The 25,914-nt window shown below is 41.9% G+C and overlaps 1 protein-coding gene across 2 annotated transcripts; it reads left to right on the top strand.

Annotated features, from left to right (window-relative positions):
* Positions 1-19: 19 nt before the first annotated feature.
* LOC133574320 (uncharacterized) lies at positions 20-9,128 on the top strand. 2 transcript variants are annotated; one of them, XM_061926471.2, is made up of 2 exons: positions 20-1,986; positions 7,788-9,128. In XM_061926471.2, exon 2 carries the CDS (start codon positions 7,840-7,842, stop codon positions 8,815-8,817), a length of 978 nt encoding a protein of 325 aa, XP_061782455.1. In that variant the 5' UTR covers positions 20-1,986; positions 7,788-7,839; the 3' UTR covers positions 8,818-9,128. The 2 variants fall into 2 exon arrangements, with proteins under 2 accessions (XP_061782455.1, XP_061782454.1); XM_061926470.2 differs by lacking the exon at positions 20-1,986 and adding an exon at positions 5,225-5,732.
* The last annotated feature ends 16,786 nt before the right edge of the window (positions 9,129-25,914 follow it).

Here is a 25,914-nt window from a genome sequence, read left to right as displayed (position 1 = left end):
GATCTCCTCCCCAACCCGGAGATGGCACTCCACCCTTTTCCGGGCGAGAACCATGGACTCGGATTTGGAGGTGCTGATTCTCATCCCAGTCGCTTCACACTCGGCTGCGAACCGATCCAGTGAGAGCTGAAGATCTTGGCCAGATGAAGCCATCAGGACCACATCATCTGCAAAAAGCAGAGACCTAATCCTGCAGCCACCAAACCAGATACCCTCAACGCCCTGACTGCGCCTAGAAATTCTGTCCATAAAGGTTATGAACAGAATCGGTGACAAAGGGCAGCCCTGGCGGAGTCCAACCCTAAAACAAAAAATATATTTTTTCCCCCTCATCTTTTTCCATTTTTCATACATTTTTGAAAAAGCTCCAGAGAGCCACTAAGGCGCTAAAGAGCCACATGCGGCTCTAGAGCCGCGGGTTGCCGACCCCTGCTCTAGACAAAATACAGTAAATAGACTAAATTCAAATATCTACTATAGACGATGCTGGTTCTCCAGAATATACAAAAAAAATGACTTAGTGAAGGGAGAAGTCCAGACCACCGGTGCTTAGCTTCTGGAACGTTGGCTCTCAAAATAATGTTGAATATCTCTGGTTTATAGGTTTTAGGCATGTGAAATGTCTGCAAAAATCCCTTCCGCGTTTTTTTTTTTTTTTTTAAATGAAATATCAAAAATTAGAATCCAAACAAAATTTGTTGAACGCTCGCCTCAGCCGCAGGTACTCACTGTTCCCTTTTGCCTGAACGCCGCACTGAATTGCGGTGTTCTTTGAATGCATGTTACAACATGCATTTGACATTCATATTCAATGATAATAATTAGAGATGTCCGATAAATGCTTTAAAATGTAATATCGAAAATTATCTGTATCGGTTTCAAAAAGTAAAATTTATGACTTTTCAAAACACCGCTGCACGGAGTGGTACACGGACGTAGGGAGAAGTACAGAGCGCCAATAAACCTTAAAGACACTGCTTTTGCGTGCCAGCCCAGTCACATAATATCTACGGCTTTTCACACACACAAGTGAATGCCAAGCATACTTGGTCAACAGCCATACAGGTCACACTGAGGGTGGCCATATAAACAACTTTAACACTGTTACAAATATGCGCCATACTGTGAACCCACACCAAACAAGAATGACAAACACATTTCGGGAGAACATCCGTACCGTAACACAACATAAACACAACAGAACAAATACCCAGAACCCCTTGCAGCACTAACTCTTCCGGGACGCTACAATATACACCCCCCGCTACTCCCTAACCCCCCCACCTAAACCTCGCCCCCCCCAACCACGCCCGCCTCAACCTCCTCATGCTCTCTCAGGGAGAGCATGTCCCAAATTCCAAGCTGCTGTTTTGAGGCATGTTAAAAAAAAGAATGCACTTTGTGACTTCAATAATAAATATGGCAGTGTCATGTTGGCACTTTTTTCCATAACTTGAGTTGATTTATTTTGGAAAACCTTGTTACATTGTTTAATGCATCCAGCGGGGGATCACAACACAATTAGGCATAATAATGTGTTAATTCCACGACTGTATGTATCGGTTTCGGTTGATATCGGAATCGGTAATTAAGAGTTGGACAATATCGGATACCGGCAAAAAAGCCTTTATCGGACATCTCTAATAATAATGTTAGTAAATTATCTACTTTAAAAAACTAAACATTCTGTAGTACATTACGGTACATGGGACCATAGGTGCAGATCCCGTGGGTGCTTGGGCCCCGGAGCACCCACGGACAATGCCGAGCACCCACGTGGGTTTGATGGCAACTTTCAATCTTTAAAATCATTTTTGAAAAATCAATCTTGTTGTAGTTAATTCTGTGGCGAGTCTGGTCCCTTTTACAAAATAATAAAAAATAAACTTTTTTTTTTTTTTTTTAGACACCTAGCACCCACTGGCAGAAATGTAGATCGGCGCCTATGCATGGGACATTTAAGTGTCAAAAAGACAGCCAAAGGAGGTTAGTATGAGAATAAGCCTATAGGTCAAATATAGCGTAGAAATGCACCAAATTGCAGGAAACGTAGTCTTGATTTAAAAAAAAAAAAATTCAAGGCTTGTACTTGTGGCAGCACTTTGTCCCGACAGGAATGTACCCCTTTTTTTCACTAGTTTTCCTATTTATTTATTTTTTTTCAAAGGTTGCTCTCATGCCTAAGGTTTACACTGGTGATGTTTTTTTTCATAATTGAAAATACAAACAAAACATTTTGAGATATAGGTCACTTTTACTACAGATCGTTGTAAATATCTGGGATGTATCCTTTTACCCTCCTTTTATTGTATAAAATATGTCTGACTTATGGATTTTATAATTGGATTACAACCCCAAACACTAATAATGACCTAAATGAAGCAGATACTGTATGTTTTGTATTAAATGTGTCAGTGTTACTCATTGTACAAAGGGTACTAACAGCTTGGAGATTTTAAAATAAGTTATGACTCGATACAAAATGACATTAGACATTTTTAGACTAACTAGCGTAGCTAATACACATTTTAAGAGGTCATTTGCCCTTCAAAGTGTGTATGATGCAACTTAACCGACTGAAAAGTTAGTTGTGGCTGCTTTACAACACTTTCTGGACTGAACTATTTTAGGGCTTAATAATACATTTAAGATTGCTTACGAACATTTTTGTTCAATGCCATCAACAGTGATCGTTATTTATCGATGTTAAAGTTTCTGTTTTGTCAGAATTAGCTCACAACATCTGCAGTAATACAGAAGAGTAGTGTTTGCAGTTGCTCTCCTGTTGCAAGCCAAGTATTTTGCTCTCATGCATAAATTGGCGTTTGCAGTAGTTTTATTTTTGTGTGAGAAGTTAATAATTTGGTTCATTTGTTGTCCAGAAATGTGTTTAGCTCTATATTCAGTGATATCAAGATAAAGTATGTGGTTGCTATGAAATATGCAGCCGATTTTATTAAATTCTGGAACATGCAAAATCTAATAGCAGGTATGTAGAAAAATAACATTTGGGATTCTTTTTTTTTTTTTAAATCTGTCAATCAACTTCAGTCGTAAAATAGCAAATCTGATCTATACCATTAAAAAATATATTTATTATTTACTCTAACAATAAAACAAAGCATCCAAATCAGTTGTATTACTACTCCTTATGTATATTAAGGCCTGATCTTTACCCGAGTACCCCAGCCCTTTCAGCATTTACTACATGTATATATAGTATATATAACTTATTTTGTGTAAATTTTTCACAATTAAAAAAACTAAGTTGTGTTAAATGGACATTAGGAGGTTTAAAATGTTAACCAATACCCTTATTTGTCTTACTTGGACCAAAAATAGAACAGGCACATTGTGAAAATGTACAATAATCCTCTTGGCAAAACACTTCAAGTCAGTTGAAAATTCTGAGGGGAAAAAATGGTGCAGTTTCAAAAACACCATGAGGAACACATTGAACTTCGACTTTGTCCCAGTGTTTTACAAAGCCATTAAACTTTTAGCACTTTCTGTTTAGCATTCTCCTGTTGGCAGGTCACCATTAAAAACGTTTGGAAAAGCAAATCGAGTGTTTCCTCAAACCGCCGCATTGGTGAAATCTGCATACTGCCACAACACATTCATTTATCATCCTTCAAATATTACAATTATAATATAAACAAAACAGTTGTCAGAATGACACCATAGCCAAATCAAGGTAACATAACTCCAAACTTAACCAATGGGAACATGGTAGATTTAAGTATGAAATGAAATCGAACAAACACAACAGAACAGCAGTTTCGTTCTAATGTTTATATTTAGCAAACTGACGAAGGTCCTGAGTAGTCCTGGGTTCAATCCCGGGCTCGCGATCTTTCTGTGTGGAGTTTGCATGTTTTCCCTGTGACTGCGTGGGTTCCCTCCGGGTACTCTGGCTTCCTCCCACCTCCAAAAACATGCCCCTGGGGATAGGTTGATTGGCGACACTAAATTGGCCCTAGTGTGTGAATATGAGTGTGAATGTTGTCTGTCTATCTGTGTTGGCCCTGCGATGAGATGGCGACTTGTCCAGGGTGTACCCCGCCTTCCGCCCGAATGCAGCTGAGATAGGCTCCAGCACCCCCCGCAACCCCAAAAGGGACAAGCGGTAGAAAATGGTTGGATGGATGGATGGATGGATTAAACATGTACATGTACGCGGGCCTGATACGGCCCACTGGCCGTACGGATGGATGGATGGATGGATTAAACATGTACATGTACGCGGGCCTGATACGGCCCGCTGGCCGTACGGATGGATGGATGGATGGATGGATTAAACATGTACATGTACGCGGGCCTGATACGGCCCGCTGGCCGTACGTTTGACACCCCTGATCTACACCCATCCATCCATCCCATCTTCTTCCGCTTATCCGAGGTCGGGTCGCGGGGGCAGCAGCCTAAGCAGGGAAGCCCAGACTTCCCTCTCCCCAGCCACTTCGTCCAGCTCCTCCCGGGGGATCCCGAGGCGTTCCCAGGCCAGCCGGGAGAGATAGTCTTCCCAGCGTGTCCTGGGTCTTCCCCGTGGCCTCCTACCGGTCGGACGTGCCCGAAACACCTTCCTAGGGAGGCGTTTGGGTGGCATCCTGACCAGATGCCCGAACCACCTCATCTGGCTCCTCTCGATGTGGAGGAGCAGCGGCTTTACTTTGAGCTCCCCCCGATTTCAGGTGATTTCAGGTGAGAGAGGACGCCTTTAGCGTCCTCTCTCACCTGAAAAGGAGACTATTATATATGTCTCCGTTATCAATAAATTTATCTACAACCCACAAAGTAGGCAGGCACGGAGCTATTTCTCAGTGTGTGTTGATCTACACCATCAATGGAAATAGTCCCTCCTTTTGGAGATAATATTTGCTTGAAAGGACAAAAAAGTCCCCAATATACAATTTGAGTTAAACATTAAAAATATGGTCATAGGTTTGCATTAAAACATTATTTGCAGTGAAAGGCGCTATGAGAAACCAACTAATTATTTTGAAAATACAGCACCTGACTTCCTGTCAGGGACGTTTTTTATTTTGAAATCACAGTGACAACTACAAACTCGAAAATGTCAGTTGTTTTCGAATGAAATCTAAGAGAATCATCGGCATGTTCGTTATGCTAAAACGCTTCGATTGCGTAACACTCCCCAATAATGATTTGTGTTTATGTTGCACACGGACGTATTTGAGTGACGGATCAGAGGCCATATTGAGTGTTGTCACCAGCAGCTACAAAATGGATGTACGTGGTCGTGTCTGTGTTGTGTGTACTTTGATCAATAAAATAGATCGAGTCAGAAACGTTAATGCTCTATCGTCCAGTTTGTGGACTCATAGTTACCGTAGTTTACCAAGCTAAGGCGCTGTAACACAATAACAATCGTGGGTTCATTAGTGATCAGCCCACCCGAGAAGCAAGAAATCTATTTGATGAAGGATGTAATGCCTCTGCCCACCATAAGGAGGCAGTATGCTAAACTGTACTACCTTATGTCTCGTCGGCCGGATCTGGAGAACTAGAGTCGAGGAAAATAAGGCAGCAAAACGGTTTGGTTTGTTATTTTGGAACATATTTTATATTGCATTAAGGAGTATATATCATCAATATTTCTACAAACTGCGGAATTTGAAGAAATACTCGTACTTTTAGAAGGAATGAGCGACAAAAACGTCAACTACTGGACGCTGTTTACAAGCCTCGAATAAAGTCACACCGAGCAGGTCAGTCTCACATCTTTATAAACTTTCTAGTTGTTCAACACGTGTTTTCTCAGTGAATCTCCGTTTTCTTTGTGTCTTATCTATACAGTCCTGTCTTTTTTTTCTTGCCAGTGCTAAAAATTGTGCAGTATGGTGTTTTTCTAACACGTGCAACTGTCATTGAAACCCATGAACAAATATAACACTTTGAATTTAAAAATGAGTATCAATCTAGGCAGTGCTTGATGATGTATTTGTTGTCATGGTGATGTAGTGTGTGTATGCACACTACAACAGCATCTACTTCATGTGAAAGATAAACTGTAAAAGAAACTTTGTTTCACTTAAAGTGGAACTGCACTTTTTTATATTTTATTTTGCCTATCATTCACAATCCCTGGGTTATTTAAGACAAGAACACATGTTTTTCTTTTTTTTTTGCATACTAATTTGTTCTATACTGCAGGTTTTAGGTGGCTAACAATGAAGCTAATTTAAGTACTCTATTGCGCCCATAAAGCATACTTGCCAACCCTCACGATTTTACCGGGAGAATCCCGAATTTCAGTGCCCCTCCCGAAAATCTCCCGGGGCAACCATTCTCCCGAATTTCTCCCTATTTCCACTCGGACAACAATATTGGGGGCGTGCCTTAAAGGCACTGCCTTTAGCGTCCTCTCTCACCTGAAAAGGAGACTATTATATATGTCTCCGTTATCCATAAATTTATCTACAACCCACAAAGTAGGCAGGCACGGAGCTATTTCTCAGCGTGTGTTTATTACAGCCGGCACGTTAATACACTGACACACAACATCCGGATTCCAATCATGCATTGCTTCAAAACTATGGCAAGTAGTAATGTCCAAAAACATAACAGAGACGAAGCAGAAGAACGAAGAAGAGACATGGCGACGATGAGTAAGAAGAAGAAGTACGCTTGCAAGTTCCAAAATGATTGGAAAAAATCATTTCAGTTCATCCAGGACAGCTCGAAGGGGAGGGGGTATGCTGCCTGCACATTTTGAAGATCAGACTTCTCCATTGAACACAGTGGCCGAACGAATATACTCATTCATGAACGGATTATTTATATTTATATAAGAAATACTTGAAAATATATACACCCCCCCCCCCCCACACACACACACACACATGTGGAGTTATGTACTTAACAAAAAAAGGTGAAATAACTGAAAACTAATTTTATATTCTAGCCATCCATCCATCCATTTTCTACCGCTTGTCCCTTCCTGAAGGCAGCTGAGATTTTATATTCTAGTTTCTTCAAAATAGCCACCCTTTGCTCTGATTACTGCTTTTGCACACTCTTGGCATTCTCTCGATGAGCTTGAAGCACACCTGTGAAGTGAAAACCTATTTCAGGTGACTAAATGCCAAGAGTGTGCAAAGCAGTAATCAGAGCAAAGGGTGGCTATTTTGAAGAAACTAGAATATAAAACATGTTTTCAGTTATTTCCCCTTTTTTGTTAAGTACATAACTCCACGTGTGTTTATTCATTATTTTGATGCCTTCAGTGACAATCTACAATGTAAATAGTCATGAAAATGAAAAAAACGCATTGAATGAGAAGGTGTGTCCAAACTTTTGGCCTGTACTGTATATTTAAATATATATATATATATATATATATATATAATATTAAAGAATAAATAGGTGTTTGTTAGGGGGAAATACATTCATGTGTCTTGTATTTATATTAGCATTTGCGTCTCCCGGAAATGAGCCGTATCACCTTGTGTTGTTTTAAAGTGAGATAATCAGTCACTGTTTTACGATGATTAAAATTTGACACAATAACACTTACCGTCCGGAATTTCAGCACAAATTGTCATTATAACGATAATCGTACATGTGTCATAACAATTATGCAGATTGTAGACTGCGTTGAGCTGTGAGAAATTTTAAGTCTGATTATTTTGAAGGCAAGACAAGAATGACTGATAATGTCCTCAGTGACATTGTCCGAACATATGCCGGTGCAGGGTGTGTCTCAGGTGATGGAGCAAAGCCTGATTTGCTAAAGCAAGTGTTTGTCCTCTTGTGTCTTGCAGATGCCAGTGAAAAGACCCTCTCACCCCTGAGCAGCAGGAGTGGAGCTCTAGGATGGAGCAAGAGGGGGTGAATCTGCCCCATTTTAAAGAGGAAGTGGAGGAGTCACAGCCCAGCCATATAAAAGAGGAGGAGGAGGAACATCGCATCAGTCAGGAGGGAAATCATTTTGAAGAATCGGAAGAGTTTCCAGTGATTTGTGTCATTGTGAAGAGTGAAGATGATGAAGACAAAGGGGAAAGTGAGGAGAAGAGAGAGGTGGAGCCTCCAAGCAGTAGCTCAACTCAACATATGATAACAGAAGCTGACGGAGACCACTGTGGAGGATCGCAAGCAGACCACCTCTTTGCTCCACTATCACATAGTGAAGACACGTCGTCACACTCAGCTGACACCGATGATGAAGGCTCTGCAGCTGCTAAGACACGTCACACAGACAACGCACACTTTAAATGTTCTCAGTGTGGCAAAACGTTTAATGCCAAGGCATTTTTGATGAGACACATGAGAAGGCACACTGGAGAAAAACCTTTTGCCTGCTCAGTCTGTAAAAAAAGTTTCTCTCGACAGGATTACATGAAAAGACACTTAAAAACTCACACCGGAGAAAAATCGTTCTCTTGCTCAATTTGCAGCAAAGGTTTTCATGAAAGTTCAACATTGGTTAACCACATAAGAACACACACTGGTGAGAAACCTTTTATCTGCTCAGTTTGCGGGAAAAGATTGACCCAAAAAACGCAATTAACAAGTCACATGAGAACACACACTGGGGAGAAACCATTCACCTGCTTGGTCTGTGGTAGAAAATTCACTCGGAATGATCTTTTGACCACACATACGAGAATACACACCGGAGAGAAACCTTTTCCTTGCTCGGTGTGCGGCAAAAGTTTTACTAAAAAAGATGGTTTAACGAGACACACAAGAATACACACCGGAGAGAAACCTTTTCCGTGTTCCGTTTGTGGTAAAATGTTTTCTCAAAAGATAGCTTTGATAGCACACACAAGGACACATACTCGTGAATAAAACTTTTCCTGGGCAAAGTGTGGATTGGAAATTCCCAAACTTCTGAGTGGAATGTGGAATTAGTGAAGCGCTGTGAATACTTTATGGATTCACTGTATTTGGTGTTGTTCTAATGTGTTTATGACACTTGTGGTTATTATTATCAGAGACATTGTACTATCTGCTGTATTATGCAATAGCATGTTGTGTAAGGCGTTCCATACACATGTGTGCTAACATACAGGCAGGAGAGAGATGACTCTTAATCTGTCTGTTATGCAGGGTATCACTCAGCTGGATCTCTTCGTAGATACTGCAGCACCTGTTGAGATGATGGCTTGTTCAATAAAGTAAGTCTTTGTTCAACAATCATCATCCGCGTCCTCCTTGATCCTTCACACACCGTGTTGCTCTCCAGTCCAGGAGGAGGAGACAAGCCCAGACTATACGACATGCAAAAAGATCGCTATTTTGGGTGAGCTGTTTAACTATTTACTGTAAATACAAAATATGCAGTGAATTATTTCTGGTTTACATGTCAATTACGTTGTCTAAATTGGATTGGATTGTAATATGTAAGGTTTTTTTTTGGTTTTTTTAAACATAAACGTTAATACAAAATAATACAGCTGTGAAAATTCATAAATAAGGTTGCTTCAATAACATTTAATTAGGGATGTCCGATAATGGCTTTTTGCCGATATCCGATATTCCGATATTGTCCAACTCTTTAATTACCAATACCGATATCAACCGATATATACAGTCGTGGAATTAACACATTATTATGTCTAATTTGGACAACCAGGTATGGTGAAGATAAGGTACTTTTAAAAATAATAATAAAATAAGATAAATAAATTAAAAACATTTTCTTGAATAAAAAAAAAAGTAAAACAATATAAAAACAGTTACATAGGAACTAGTAATTAATGAAAATTAGTCCAATTAACTGTTAAAAGTTAGTACTATTAGTGGATCAGCAGCACGCACAATCATGTGTGCTTACGGACTGTATCCCTTGCAGACTGTATTGATATATAATGTAGGAACCAGAATATTAATAACAGAAACAAACAACCCTTTTGTGTGAAGGAGTGTAAATGGGGGAGGGAGGTTTTTTGAGTTGGTGCACTAATTGTAAGGGTATCTTGTGTTTTTTATGTTGATTTAATAAAAAAATAAAAAATAAACGATACCGATAATTTAAAAAAACGATACCGATAATTTCCGATATTACATTTTAACGCATTTATCGGCCGATATTATCGGACATCTCTACATTTAATGTATAAGACTACTTTAAAAAGTACAAAATGGTTTGTTTTACCTGGATAGCAGTAAAGGTAACCTGGAACACTTCACTAAACACAGCCTTCATAACATCGTCAAAGCTCACTTTTGAGCATTCGCACCCAGCACCAACATTTTGGAACAAGGATGAGGTGATAGAAGAAAGGTAAAAACATAATAAATCTATCTGTGGTAGCACAGGAGAAAGTTACGTACAGGTTTTACTTTTGGATCTTATTGCAGATAACTGTGGTGCATTCAAAGACCCTCGATTAAAGTTATAAACTGCGGTTGTCATTAGCTTTTAAAGATAGGGGAAGCATTAATGATAATACAATCATAATAATAGTGATGTATTTTACATTCTGGAAAAATGAAAACTTGACAGATTTATAATCATATTTCATTAAATAACTATTTGAATTTATATTCTGGCTACTTTTTGTAAAAATGTCATTTGTTTTTTTAAACAAACCAAATTATTTTGGGGGTTTATCTAAATATGTTCTAGATATATTAATCCAATCTTTTAAAAACTCATTAACCTAATTTAAGTTTTGCATGTGTTTTAAAAAGCTTGCTACAACCAACTCCATGCAATAATTTCATAATAAGTGTGTGTCTATGAAGCGGCGACGTTGGGTTTCGAGTACGATAGGGGGCCCTTTGGGAGTCTTGTGTATGGGAGCCCAGAATTTGGTGCGACAGCCGTGGTTGTTTACTAACTAACAAAATATACACGTATTATCTTTACTCTGGATAATTACATTAAAAAGTTTTGTCAAAATAAAAATATTGTCTGGCGTCATGTCTCGTATTCAAAGTGTTTTCTTTGAGAACATCCTGACACTCATTAAACTGGTTTGTTTTTTATTTTGTCATACACTTAAAAAATGACTTATTTTATCTTCTATATCTTTATGTATGGTGATGTACACCAGTGATTCTCAAACTGTGGTACATGTACCACTAGTGGTATGACGGCTCCATCCAGTTGTACACCAAAAAAATCACTTAGTTAAAAATTCAAACACAGTGTTACTGTTCAAACTATGTGTAATGTTACAGTGGCCAAAAATATTAAATATATGTTGAACGAAACCTTTGCCTTGTTTCTAATGAATACTTGGGCCTACTGCGCTACTATATTTTACTGTTGGTTATTATGGTGGTACTTGGAGAGCCAAGTGTTTTCTGTGGTGGTACTTGGTGAAAAAAGTTTGAGAATCACTGGTGTAAACTAGGGGTGTCCAAAATGTTTCCACTGAGGGCGGAACAATGAAAAATAAAAGCATGCGGAGGACATTTTGATATTTTTCATTTTCAAAATAAATACAATAAATAGGTTGTTTTTAACCTTTCGGGCTCCCCTCAAGTTTGGTTTCAGGGACCCGGGAGGGTCTCAGTCATCACAAGTGTCAGAGTTTGTAGGTGACGAACCCCAAGATGCAGAGAAGGCGGAAGACATTGTACGAGAAAACATGATTTAATTATACACTAAGGCAAAACAACAAACGAAAAGGTAACAAAAGGCGCGCACAAGGCGGAGAACAAACTTGGCTATGAACTAAAATAGCACAGAGGCTAACTGTGGACAAGAAACCAAAAACACTTACTGTGACACGAAGGAACTAGGACATGAGCAGAGTGAAACCAAAAGTAGACAGAGCTACAACGACAAGTATTAAGAACAACGACACGACAGGTAGGAACGACAATGATCCAGCAATGACTGGAGGAGAAGGCAGGTTTAAATAGTAGCTGGCTGATTGACACCAGGTGTGGCCAGGTGCCAATCAGCCACAGCTGAGGGGAAGCAGCACTCAGGGAGACACTCAGGAAATGAAGACAAAATAAAAGCGCTGACAGGAAACTAAGACAAACACAGAGAAAAAACTAAAACAGTCAAACTGTCAGGGACAAGCCTGACAACAAGGTTAAAAACAAATGCTGTATTACTATTTCTTTATTCAACGCTTAAATCTCTGAATCAACTTCAGGTCAAACTGTCTTTATAAAGTTTTGTTTTTTTATGTTTTATGCATTTTTTGTCAAAACCTGTTTTTTTTATGGTAAAAAAACACAAAATATGCAATAGTTTCCCCAATTTTTTTTTAAGTGGAATATTTGTTGTATAATTAATTGGAGCCTTAAATAGGTCAGTTATATATAACACCATCATTATTATGTTTTGATCAATGACAGTTTTTTGTAAATCCCACTAAAATTATTGGGGATCCCACAAGGTCCCACTCATAAAAGTGTTAAAATATATCATACACTTAAGTCTCTCGATCAACGTCAGATCTATCCGTCGATTATAAGTTGTATTATTTTTTCATGTTTTTTTTTTTATATATAATTTTTTTGTTAATAAAAACATTTAATATGGCAAATGATATGCAAAATGTTCCCTAAGACATTTTTAAAACTGCAGTTTTTAACGTGAAGTAATTTGAGCCTTCAATAACATTTATATTGATTCATTATTATTTTTGAGCAATGACAGTTTTATATTAAAAAACAGCTTTCATGGCAGCTTTGTGTTGTTAGAGTTAACATGGCAACTTTTTCTCAGTACATTTCACCAGTTTGCTCTTTAATTCCACTTTTTAATGTTTATTTTTTTAATAGTATTTTTTTTAAATGTGCCACGGGCCGTTAAAATTGGTAATGGGCCACAAATGGCCCATATGCCACACTTTGGACACCCTTGGTGTAAACAGTCCCTCCCACCCCTCGGCTTGGTCTTCTTCGCCTGTGAATAATGTAGTTAAAGGCGACGTCTTGTCCGCCACGCACACATAACTCACTACACGTCAGGGAGAACTTTTTTCCATTGTTTGGCAAAATCTAATTTTTCAAAAGCCATTCACAATCTAATTAAAGTGTTTCCATGTGTTGAATACATTTTGTGAAATCAGACAATTTTAGTGCTTGGAAACATGATATTTGTTGGTTTCGCTTTTCTTTTAACTGTAGTGGCTATTGTTAAAACTGCTGACCCCTAAAGGGGAACTGAACTTTTTGGGGGGGAATTTTGCCTATCGTTCACAATCATTATGAAAGACAAGAAAAGGTTTTTGTTTTTTCCCATTCTAGCATATACAGATTGGCTCATTCTAGCAGGCTAGCAATGCAACTAATGGGAGCAATCAAATCAAACTCTAAATTAGGGGTACCCGCATCCGGCCCGCCGGCATCCAAAATCATGCACATGGGAATTCCAAAATAAAAATATATATATATATTTGTTTTAATTAATTTTTTATTTTTTATTTTTTATTAGTATTATTTTTAGACTGTCCTTTCTACCGTAATCCATTTTCTACTGCTTGTTACTTTCGGTGTCTCCTCGCTGCTCAGGCAAATCATATTGTCGAAAAATGCAACGTCACATCATCGTGTTCGGAATATATATATATATATATATATATATATATATATATATATATATATATATATATATATATATATATATATATATATATATATATATATATAGTCGAGGTTTCTGTGGTTTATCCATTATATAGTGCTCAATACCGGGGTAGAGCGGAACACACTAGTTGTGGCAAAATTATCCTGTGTGACAATCATTAAAAAAATATGTATGTATACGTTAGGTCAGGAAAAAACATGGAGGTTTTTTCATCCTAACAAGCCTGTTTCACAGGTTTCCCTGCTCTTCCGGGGATTTAATAATATTATACATATATTACAAAATCCCCTGAAGAATATATATATATATATATACACACCGTATTTTTCGGAGTATAAGTCGCTCCGGAGTATAAGTCGCTCCGGAGTATAAGTCGCACCTGCCGAAAATGCATAATAAAGAAGGAAAAAAACATACATAAGTCGCACTGGAGTATAAGTCACATTTTTTGATGAAATTTATTTGATAAAACCCAACACCAAGAATAGACATTTGAAAGGCAATTCAAAATAAATAAAGAATAGTGAACAACAGGCTGAATAAGTGTACGTTATATGAGGCATAAATAACCAACTGAGAACGTGCCTGGTATGTTAACGTAACATATTATGGTAAGAGTCATTCAAATAACTATAACATATAGAACATGCTATACGTTTACCAAACAATCTGTCACTCCTAATCGCTAAATCCCATGAAATCTTATACGTCTAGTCTCTTACGTGAATGAGCTAAATAATATTATTTGATATCTTACGGTAATGTGTTAATAATTTCACACATAAGTCGCTCCTGAGTATAAGTCGCACCCCCGGCCAAACTATGAAAAAAACTGCGACTTATAGTCCGAAAAATGCGGTATATATATATATATATATATATATATATATATATATATATATATATATATATATATATATATATATATATATATATATGGGCATGACGTTAAAGTGCATCCCGCAGTGGAGGCTCCTCTATGGGGTCTTGGGGCACTAGGAGGTTAACCCCTTTACTACTGTTACCCCAGGTGGCCCTTGGCAAAGGCCTAGTACCGGGCTGCCCCCTAGCCAGGGATACGGTGAAGACCTCAACGGCGGAGCAGGCAAAAGATGGTAGATTTAAGAACTACCACAACGGCGGAAGAAGGCTGCAGCAGTAAAGGGTCTCCAGTCGTCTTGGACTCCAAGCCCTGGACCCTGACCCGATTCTGTCAAGGATCGTGTGGTGACTGTCCGTGCACCAGTCTCCCCACGTAAAACTAAGTCACGCACAGGCATCCTCCATAAAGGGATACACCCCTACCAGGAGGATCGTCATACTCGTTCGAGTGACCGCCGATGATGATGATGATAAGTAAACTTTGATTGATTGATTGATTAAAGACTCCTGAAAGCCCCCAATCCCCCCAAACCTCATCCCACTCTAAACCCAATGTCGCCGCCCAACACACACTTGGTATGTTTATGCACTAAACAAAAAGGAATTATTGCATGGATTTGGTTGAAACTAGTTTTTTAAAACATGTGTAAAACTAACTAGGTTTTTGGCTTTTTAAAGATTGTATTTATATCTCTAGAACATATTTAGATAAAACGGTTAAATAATTAGACTTTTATTTAATTTGAATGTATTTGTTGTTTTTACAAAAAAAGCCAACAAATTCATCATAAAGTGCCCAGAATATAAAATTAAATAATCATATAACCTGCCATTATTGAAGTCCCACTTAAGAACTTTCAGCTTTGGTTGATTTTGGCGGTGCCAGTGTTTTGCAAAATGAAGACCACATTTCCCATGATGACTAGCACATATACCGTCATACTGACATGACGTTCGCTGTAATATTGCCACATATTATGTCTCTAATGACTATGCTGACACTAAATCATCTTAGGTTGCGCTACAAACATGGCGGTACTACCAAGAATGTATCGGGGGCGGATGCAGGTCCGAAGCAAAGAAAGACCGGGGGAGAGTTTTTTAGAAGGAAGTAGTAGTGAAACTATTAAGCTGGTGGCTATTTATTGCTACCACGCAAATTTCCAATAACTAACATTAGCATTATTATTTAAATTTGAGCATCGAAAGTCACTTACTAGTTTATCAGGAACAGAACCAAGGCCGCATTTTTCTTTGAGCTCATGCCAGCAAGTGAAAGTGAAATGTTGATCCTGACTGTCCTTTTATCCAAATAACCTCCGTTTTTCTTTTTTTTGTCTCCTCAGACAAAACTTTTCATTTCTTTGGTTGTTTTGGCGCATCGGCCATGAAAGCAGTGATTGCACAAAGGTGTTCGCATAGACATCCGTCTTTTCAACGAACGGGGAAAGGGGGAGTGGCGTATGCCGTAAAGCAAGTCAGCACCTTTGTAGTTTTTTGTGTGGCAGGGTTCCTGCCACCCTCCTCAAAGTCACTAAGTGCCAGTAAAAGTGATATAGACCCCCTCAGGCCATGACAGAGGTGTCATTCAACTACTTGTAAGTCGATGTATCATCCCAAAAGTTATAAAAAATATTCCATGACGTTTGGAGAACTTACTTAGTTCTGCTTTAACTTAAATAAGATTATACATGTTAAGTTTTTCATTGCGTCATAGTATAAAGTAGAGATCAACTAATACACACAGGATTATCCTTAGTGGATAATAAGAATCATAATATAACATCATTATTATTATGCTTATATTATTTTTAGTACATCTCTTAGGGTTTAAGTCTCCCCCTGTCATTAAAAATTAACGACACCATTGTTTCTAACTTTTATTATCACTTTTGTGATTTGGATCACATCGGACTGTCTGCCCCGCAGGATGAATTTTGAGGACCAGTCAATTTAGACAACCACAATTTAGAGTGAAAAGCAAATTTTATTTTCACTCGCATACAAAACATTCTAACTTGGATTGTTTCCCTGGCTTCGAGACTCTCCCGAAGGACAGTGCGGCGAAGACACAACAAACTCCCTTCTTGTCTCTCGTGGACACACACCTGTTGTTGTTGACTTTGGACTAGCAACTGCACAACATCAAGATCGCGGAATAGAGACACGCGGCAGGCTTACACACACACATATATACACCACACACACATATACCCCACCCCCCATCCAACGCCCTTGACGCGAATCCCTTAGGGGTGATGGACGGCTGGGCCGCGCCTGAAGAGCTGCAGCCTTCCACCGTGGCCCCCTCTCCCTTCTCTCTGTTGCAAGTCTCACGATGGCTGTTGTACAAACCCCGTTTCCATATGAGTTGGGAAATTGTGTTAGATGTAGATATAAACGGAATACAATGATTTGCAAATCATTTTCAACTCATATTCAGTTGAATATGCTACAACGACAACATATTTGATGTTCAAACTGATAAACTTTTTTTTTTTTGCAAATAACCATTAACTTTAGAATTTGATGCCAGCAACACGTGACAAAGAAGTTGGGAAAGGTGGCAATAAATACTGATAAAGTTGAGGAATGCTCATCAAACACTTATTTGGAACATCCCACAGGGGAACAGGCTAATTGGGAACAGGTGGGTGCCATGATTGGGTATAAAAGTAGATTCCATGAAATGCTCAGTCATTCACAAACAAGGATGGAGCGAGGGTCACCACTTTGTCAACAAATGCGTGAGCAAATTGTTGAACAGTTTAAGAAAAATCTTTCTCAACCAGCTATTGCAAGGAATTTAGGGATTTCACCATCTACGGTCTGTAATATCATCAAAGGGTTCAGAGAATCTGGAGAAATCACTGCACGTAAGCAGCTAAGCCCGTGACCTTCGATCCCTCAGGCTCTACTGCATCAACAAGCGACATCAGTGTGTAAAGGATATCACCACATGGGCTCAGGAACAATTCAGAAACCCACTGTCAGTAACTACAGTTGGTCGCTACATCTGTAAGTGCAAGTTAAAACTCTCCTATGCAAAGCGAAAACCGTTTATCAACAACACCCAGAATCGCCGTCGGCTTCGCTGGGCCTGAGCTCATCTAAGATGGACTGATACAATGTGGAAAAGTGTTCTGTGGTCTGACGAGTCCACATTTCAAATTGTTTTTGGAAACTGTGGACGTCGTGTCCTCCGGACCAAAGAGGAAAAGAACCATCCGGATTGTTATAGGCGCAAAGTTGAAAAGCCAGCATCTGTGATGGTATGGGGGTGTATTAGTGCCCAAGACATGGGTAACTTACACATCTGTGAAGGCGCCATTAATGCTGAAATGTACATACAGGTTTTGGAGCAACATATGTTGCCATCCAAGCAGCGTTACCATGGACGCCCCTGCTTATTTCAGCAAGACAATGCCAAGCCACGTGTTACATCAACGTGGCTTCATAGTAAAAGAGTGCGGGTACTAGACTGGCCTGCCTGTAGTCCAGACCTGTCTCCCATTGAAAATGTGTGGCGCATTATGAAGCCTAAAATACCACAACGGAGACCCCCGGACTGTTGAACAACTTAAGCTGTACATCAAGCAAGAATGGGAAAGGATTCCACCTGAGAAGCTTAAAAAATGTGTCTCCTCAGTTCCCAAACGTTTACTGAGTGTTGTTAAAAGGAAAGGCCATGTAACACAGTGGTGAACATGCCCTTTCCCAACTACTTTGGCACGTGTTGCAGCCTTGAAATTCTAGTTAATTATTATTTGCAAAAAAAAAAAAAGTTTATGAGTTTGAACATCAAATATCTTGTCTTTGTAGTGCATTCAATTGAATATGGGTTGAAAATCCATCCATCCATCCATCTTCTTCCGCTTATCCGAGGTCGGGTCGCCGGGGCAGCAGCCTAAGCAGGGAAGCCCAGACTTCCCTCTCCCCAGCCACTTCGTCCAGTTCTTCCTGTGGGACCCCAAGGCGTTCCCAGGCCAGACGGGAGACATAGTCTTCCCAACGTGTCCTGGGTCTTCCCCGCGGCCTCCAACCGGTCGGACCTGCCCTAAACACCTCCCTAGGGAGGCATTCGGGTGGCATCCTGACCAGATGCCCGAACCACCTCATCTGGCTCCTCTCGATGTGGAGGAGCAGCGGCTTTACTTTGAGCTCCTCCCGGATGGCAGAGCTTCTCACCCTATCTCTAAGGGAGAGCCCCGCCACCCGGCGGAGGAAACTAATTTCGGCCGCTTGTACCCGTGATCTTGTCCTTTCCGTCATAACCCAAAGCTCATGACCAAAGGTGAGGATGGGAACGTAGATCGACCGGTAAATTGAGAGCTTTGCCTTCCGACTCAGCTCCTTCTTCACCACAACGGATCGATACAGCGTCCGCATTACTGAAGACGCCGCACCGATCCGCCTGTCGATCTCACGATCCACTCTTCCCTCACTCGTGAACAAGACTCCGAGGTACTTGAACTCCTCCACTTGGGGCAAGATCTCCTCCCTTTTCCGGGCGAGAACCATGGACTCGGACTTTGAGGTGCTGATTCTCATCCCAGTCACTTCACACTCAGCTGCGAACCGATCCAGTGAGAGCTGAAGATCCTGGCCAGATGAAGCCATCAGGACCACATCATCTGCAAAAAGCAGAGACCTAATCCTGCAGCCACCAAACCAGATCCCCTCAACGCCTTGACTGCGCCTAGAAATTCTGTCCATAAAAGTTATGAACAGAATGGGTGACAAAGGGCAGCCTTGGCGGAGTCCAACCCTCACTGGAAACGTGTCCGACTTACTACCGGCAGTGCGGACCAAGCTCTGGCACTGATCATACAGGGAGCGGACTGCCACAATCAGACAGTCCGATACCCCATACTCTCTGAGCACTCCCCACAGGACTTCCCGAGGGACACGGTCGAATGCTTTCTCCAAGTCCACAAAACACATGTAGACTGGTTGGGCAAACTCCCATGCACCCTCAAGGACCCTGCCGAGAGTATAGAGCTGGTCCACAGTTCCACGACCAGTACGAAAACCACACTGTTCCTCCTGAATCCGAGGTTCGACTATCCGGCGTAGCCTCCTCTCCAGTACACCTGAATAGACCTTACCGGGAAGGCTGAGGAGTGTGATCCCACGATAGTTAGAACACACCCTCCGGTTCCCCTTCTTAAAGAGAGGAACCACCACTCCGGTCTGCCAATCCAGTGGTACCGCCCCCGATGTCCACGCGATGCTGCAGATTCTTGTCAACCAAGACAGCCCCACAGCATCCAGAGCCTTAAGGAACTCCGGGTGGATCTAATCTACCCCCGGGGCCTTGCCACCGAGGAGCTTTTTAACTACCTCAGCAACCTCAGCCCCAGAAATAGGAGAGCCCACCACAGACTCCCCAGGCACTGCTTCCTCATAGGAAGACGTGTTGGTGGGATTGAGGTGGTCTTCGAAGTATTCTCTCCACCGATCCACAACATCCGCAGTCGAGGTCAGCAGAACACCATCCTCGCCATACACGGTGTTGATAGTGCACTGCTTCCCCTTCCTGAGGCGGCGGATGGTGGTCCAGAATTGCTTCGAAGCCGTCCGGATGTCGTTTTCCATGGCCTCACCGAACTCCTCCCATGTCCGAGTTTTTGCCTCTGCGACCGCTGAAGCCGCACACCGCTTGGCCTGTCGGTACCCGTCCGCTGCCTAAGGAGTCCTATGAGCCAAAAGAACCCGATAGGACTCCTTCTTCAGCTTGACGGCATCCCTCACCGCCGGTGTCCACCAACGGGTTCTAGGATTACCGCCACGACAAGCACCAACTACCTTGCGGCCACAGCTCCAATCATCCGCCTCGACAATAGAGGCGCGGAACATGGTCCATTCGGACTCAATGTCCAGCACCTCCCTCGTGACATGTTCAAAGTTCTTCCGGAGGTGGGAATTGAAACTCTCTCTGACAGGAGACTCTGCCAGACGTTCCCAGCAAACCCTCACAATGCGTTTGGGCCTGCCAGGTCTGTCCGGCATCCTCCCCCACCATCGCAGCCAACTCACCACCAGGTGGTGATCGGTAGAAAGCTCCGCCCCTCTCTTCACCCGAGTGTCCAAAACATGAGGCCGCAAATCCGATGACACAACTACAAAGTCGATCATGGAACTGCGGCCTAGGGTATCCTGGTGCCAAGTGCACATATGGACACCCTTATGTTTGAACATGGTGTTCGTTATGGACAATCTGTGACGGGCACAAAAGTCCAATAACAAAACACCGCTCGGGTTCAGATCCGGGCAGCCATTCTTCCCAATCACACCTCTCCAGGTTTCACTGTCGCTGCCAACATGAGCATTGAAGTCCCCCAGTAGAACGAGGGAATCACCCGGGGGAGCACTCTCAAGTACTCCCTCGAGTGAATCCAAAAAGGGTGGGTACTCTGAGCTGCGGTTTGGCGCATAAGCGCAGACCACAGTCAGAACCCGTTCCCCCACCCGAAGGCGGAGGGAAGCTACCCTCTCGTCCACCGGGTTGAACTCCAATGTGCAGGCTCTGAGCCGGGGGTAAACAAGAATTCCCACCCCAGCCCGTCGCCTCTCACTGCCGGCAACGCCAGAGTGGAAGAGAGTCCAGCCCCTCTCGAGAGAACTGGTTCCAGAGCCCTTGCTGTGCGCCGAAGTGAGTCCGACTATATCTAGCCGGAACTTCTCCACCTCGCGCACTAGCTCAGGCTCCTTCCCCCCCAGCGAGGTGACGTTCCACGTTCCAAGAGCTATCTTCTGTAGCCGAGGATCGGACCGCCAAGTGCCCTGCCCTCGGCTGCCGCCCAGCTCACATCGCACCCGACCTCTATGACCCCTGCTATGGGTGGTGAGCCCATTGGAGGGAAGACCCACGTTGCCTCTTCGGGCTGTGCCTGGCCGGGCCCCATGGGGACAGGCCCGGCCACCAGGCGCTCGCCATCGTGCCCCTCCTCCGGACCTGGCTCCAGAGGGGGGCCCCGGTGACCCGCGTCCGGGCAAGGGAAATCTGGGTTCTTTGTTTGTTTTCTTCATAGAGGTCTTCGAGCTGCTCTTTGTCTGATCCCTCACCTAGGACCAGTTTGTCTTGGGAGACCCTACCAGGGGGCATAAAGCCCCCGGACAACATAGCTCCTAGGATCATTGGGACACTCAAACTCCTCTACCACGTTAAGGTGGCAGCTCAGAGAGGAGGATTTTGCAAAAAAAAATAAAGTTTATGAGTTTGAACATCAAATATCTTGTCTTTGTAGTGCATTCAATTGAATATGCATTGAAAAGGATTTGCAAATCATTGTATTCCGTTTATATTTACATCTAACACAATTTCCCAACTCATATGGAAACGGGGTTTGTAATATGTATATGTGCTTTGCTATGGAGGTGTTTTCCCACTCCAGACTGGGTCCCCTTAGGAGCCCAGTCTAGATTGTATTTTTTTACTCATCCTCCCCCAGCGTTTACCTTTTTCCCATCTTTTACGGGGCGCCTTGTGGCGACCCATCAGCGTTCCTGTTCTGTAACACTGTACACTGTTTGTTAAATTTGTCTAATCTTGAACGGGTTTGTGCTGAAAACAAAGTTCCGTTGTACTTGTGCAATGACAATAAAGACCTACCCACCTACCTTATTAAGGGCCTTTAAACGCACCACAGTTATGTGCAATGAGATCCAAAAGTTTAACTTGCACATAACTTTCTGCTATGCTGCCACAAAAAAATATTTTCACCTTTCTTCTATCACCTCATGCTTATTCCAAAATGTTGATGTTGTGTGTAAATGCTTAAAGGTGAGCTTTGATGACGTTATGTGTAGCGGTAAAGTCCTATACTCTTACTGCTACTGGTTGCCGAATATAACCGAAGCTAGTTTAGACGTGTGCAGCTGGCTAATAATTGATGTCCAGAATTGTGTCCATGTTTAACACACATATTTATTAATATACAGTCACGTAAATCAAACTCACTTGGTAACAAAAACGGAAAATAAACGGGAACAAACAAATCATAGCCTGGCACAGTCAAAAACTGTTGCGCCTCCACTCAGCAACACCTGAGCAAGATCCCAGCCCCTCCCTAAGTAGACTGGCACTTGGCCTTGAGCCAACCCCTTTAATGACATCATACATTTGACGGACAGAAACAGTAAATGGCTCTAACACACCAGCCCCTAATTGCTACTGGCGTGATGAACAGAGCAATTGAATTAAAAATAAATACATACAAATAGAGCCATAACACCAAAACAAAACCCTTTTTTTTGGGGGGGGGGGGGGGTTTTCATGTTCCCTTTTGAAATAATGCAATTATTTTAGTCCATACCTTCACAAAGAAGGCATATCTTTGTTATTGGTCTTTCTTTTTTCATTTGTCCACTTTTGTCGCTCTTGTAGCAACGGTAAATACTCGCGAATACACCTTTTCCAAAAAAGGTCAGCGATATAGACTCTGCCTCCATCTTCTCCAAAGCAAGTTTTTTCTCCCACTGCAAAGCTTTTCTTGCTCCTCTTTTTCAATGCGGAAGCTTTGAGTCCACTCATAGGACTTTTGGGCTGATCGTGTTCCACCAATGCTCTGGTTGATAAGCGGTTCCTCCAACCTGTTAACGATGGTGTGGTTAACAGTAACTGTGGGGCTCCCATTATGCTGGTTGTTGCCTTGTATTGGCCCATTAATTACCCACCCCAGTAGGGTTCTGACAGCATAGGGTCCGTCTCCGTGGCTGTTAATCACCTCCCATGGTTCCATTAACTTGGAGGCGTTGGTACCAATTAACAGATCCACGTTGGCAGTTAGTCGAGGGATTTTGATGCCTTTGAGGTAAGGCCACTTATCTAGCTCTGCTTCACTGATCAGATTGTTAGTACCCACAGGCATCTGCCTTTGAGTGAACACATCAGGAAGCTCAAAAAACTTACTGCCAGCAAGATTAGAGATTTTCAGGCCATTTACAACACTGCTAGGGGTCGCCTTACTGTGCCCCATGGTGCGCAAGTGGACTCTTGTTCTTCGGCCTTCTGTATTCAGCCTGTTCAGTAGCTGTTCAGAACAGAAGGTCCCTGTGCTTCCTGGATCTAGGAAAGCGTATGTCTGGACTATCTTGCTGCCCTTTGAGCACTTCACTTGAACGGGCAGGATAGGTAAAATTCCATAGTTGCCAGCCCCTGTATGGCCACAAGTTGAAGATGTAGTGCAAATCTTTGCTTCTATTTTTGGCAGATGGCTATTTCCTCCACTTTCCAGATGCCTCCTGTGAATATGTAACACTTCGGGATGTGTCTTGTTGCAGTAAGAGCAAGTGATGCGCCTGTCGCAACTCTTGCTCAGGTGCCCTGTGCACAGGCAACCAAAACACAGGCCTTTTTCTTTTAAAAAGTCAAGCTTTTCCCTGTGCGCCTTCTTTCCCAGTATTGGACAGTGCTCCAATGCATGTTCTCTTTTACAATACAGACAGGAAATAGAGTTTGTCTTGGAGAAGTAGATGCCTCTGTTAACAAACTTATCCAGGTGTGGATCCGATTTAGGTTCAGTGGCAACTGCCACCTGAGTTGCGAAACTGCTTCTTCTGAACTGTGATTTTCTTTGATGCATAGGCTTGGGTTTGGTTATTGTTTTATTTTGAGGAATGTCCTGAATGTCACCAAAGACAGGATCTGAAGCAATTCTGACCTGCTGTTCAATAAATTTCACAATGTCTATGAAACAAGCACGTCGCTTTTGTGTGTCAACAATGTCAGCTGCTTTCCCTCTCCACTGGTCCCATTAATTTGTAAGGAAGCTTTTGTATGAGCATCTTCATGCTAGCTGGAATATTGAGCTCGTCCAAGTATTGCAGCTCTTCCATCGCATTGGAGCATTCTCGCAAGTAGAGTGCAAAAGCTTGGAGATTTTTTACATCCTCAGATTTGATGTTTGGCCAAACCATGATTTTGTCCAGGTAGGCTGCTGTTATTTTTGAAGGATTTCCGAAGTGTTCCCTTAGTAGGCGTTTTGCTGTAGCATAGCCTCTCTCTGTAGGCATATAGAGGCAACTGCGCACCAAATCTCTCGGCTGTCCTTTAGTAAACTGCTCCAGATAATATAAGCAGTCACCACAATCATTGGTTTTTGCCTCTACACAATGCTCAAATGCTTTTATGAAAGCCTGAAACTGCAATGGGTCACCTTCAAAAACCGGAATGTGTCTGTGTGGAAGTAATTGGGAGGTTTGTGCTTGAACCAGGAGTGCCATCATTTCATTTTGCCTTTGTAATATAGTGTGGAATTCACCTGGTATTGTGTTATTGCCTTGAAATGATTGAGCTGCTTGAGGTAAATGTTGCCTTGATTGGTTTTCCACAGGATCCAAAGTTGATGAGCGAAGTGGTTTGTTTGGTTGAGGGTGTGAATGAACCTTGTTTGGGGCATTCTTGGCTGTGTGAAGCTCTGAAGGAGCAGCTTTAACAGACTGATGAAGTTGTTGTACAGTCTGTGCAGGCACTTTTCTCAGTTTTGTCTCTTGTCTATAATAGGACTCCATTCCATCAGACTTTTTGCTCCTGCCAGAAACACTGGCTTCCTGGAGGACAGACAATTTAGCATTGTGGGATGCTATTTGAGCATCCAACTCCATTTGCTCCTTTTTCCTCCTTATGGCCTCTGCTTGTTCCTCCTGTTCCCTCTTTAGAGCTGCTGCCTGCTCATCTTGTCTCCTCTTTAGAGCTGCTGCCTGCGCCTCCAATGCATGAATGTCTTTTAGAGCAATAGCACGGGCAATAAGTGCTGCCTTATCTGCCTCTGCTATTATGCGAGCAGAAGAAGTGGAAGACCTTTTGCTTTTGTTTGAGGATACGGAATTATTGAGCTTTGATAAGACATTGGATTGCACATTTGAAATGCTGTCGTGGGGTTGTACACTTTCATTTTCAACACCATCAACAGCAGAACCATCATTTATAACTTCATCATCATCATCATTGTCATCATCATCATTTTGAGAATACATCAACCTGTCAACCTTGTCAATAAAACCATCAAAATTCAACATTTTTGCTTTGTACCATATCTCATGTTTAGTACACTCATCATCTGGCAACAGAGACAACAAAGTTTTGTGCACTCTTCTGGTTTCATGATAAAAACCCATAAACCTGCTAAATTCCTCCCTTAGCTCATGTGAACGTGTTTCGTCATTTAACAGGGCAATGACCCCCTCTTTCAGCGTTGATAGTCTTTGCAACTTTGATTTTCTTTCCCCCTGCAAACTTTCAATTTTGTGACCTAGAGCTTTGGGTGTCATTTTTACCACACGTTTTTTCCCTTCAACCCCTTGCCCAACATTGTCACGTTCAGCCACATTGTCCTCCTGTGGCTGTTTATGTTCATCAGCGCACATTTGTGTTCCCTCCTCCTCCATTTGGAAAAAGTCAAAGTTTTTCAACCCGCGCGCAAGTCAAGTCAAATAGTCACCAATGCATTGGATTTTTTCAATATTTGTGTGCACACATTTTAATAATGGCCGTTTTG

This window comes from Nerophis lumbriciformis, linkage group LG31 (assembly GCF_033978685.3).
Source record: "Nerophis lumbriciformis linkage group LG31, RoL_Nlum_v2.1, whole genome shotgun sequence".
Lineage (NCBI taxonomy): Eukaryota > Metazoa > Chordata > Actinopteri > Syngnathiformes > Syngnathidae > Nerophis > Nerophis lumbriciformis.
This window is presented reverse-complemented; position numbering and strand designations above follow the sequence as displayed.

Coding starts and splice junctions, on each gene's coding strand:
- LOC133574320 (XM_061926471.2), top strand. CDS start 7,840: ATGGAGCAAGAGGGGGTGAATCTGCCCCATTTTAAAGAGGAAGTGGAG.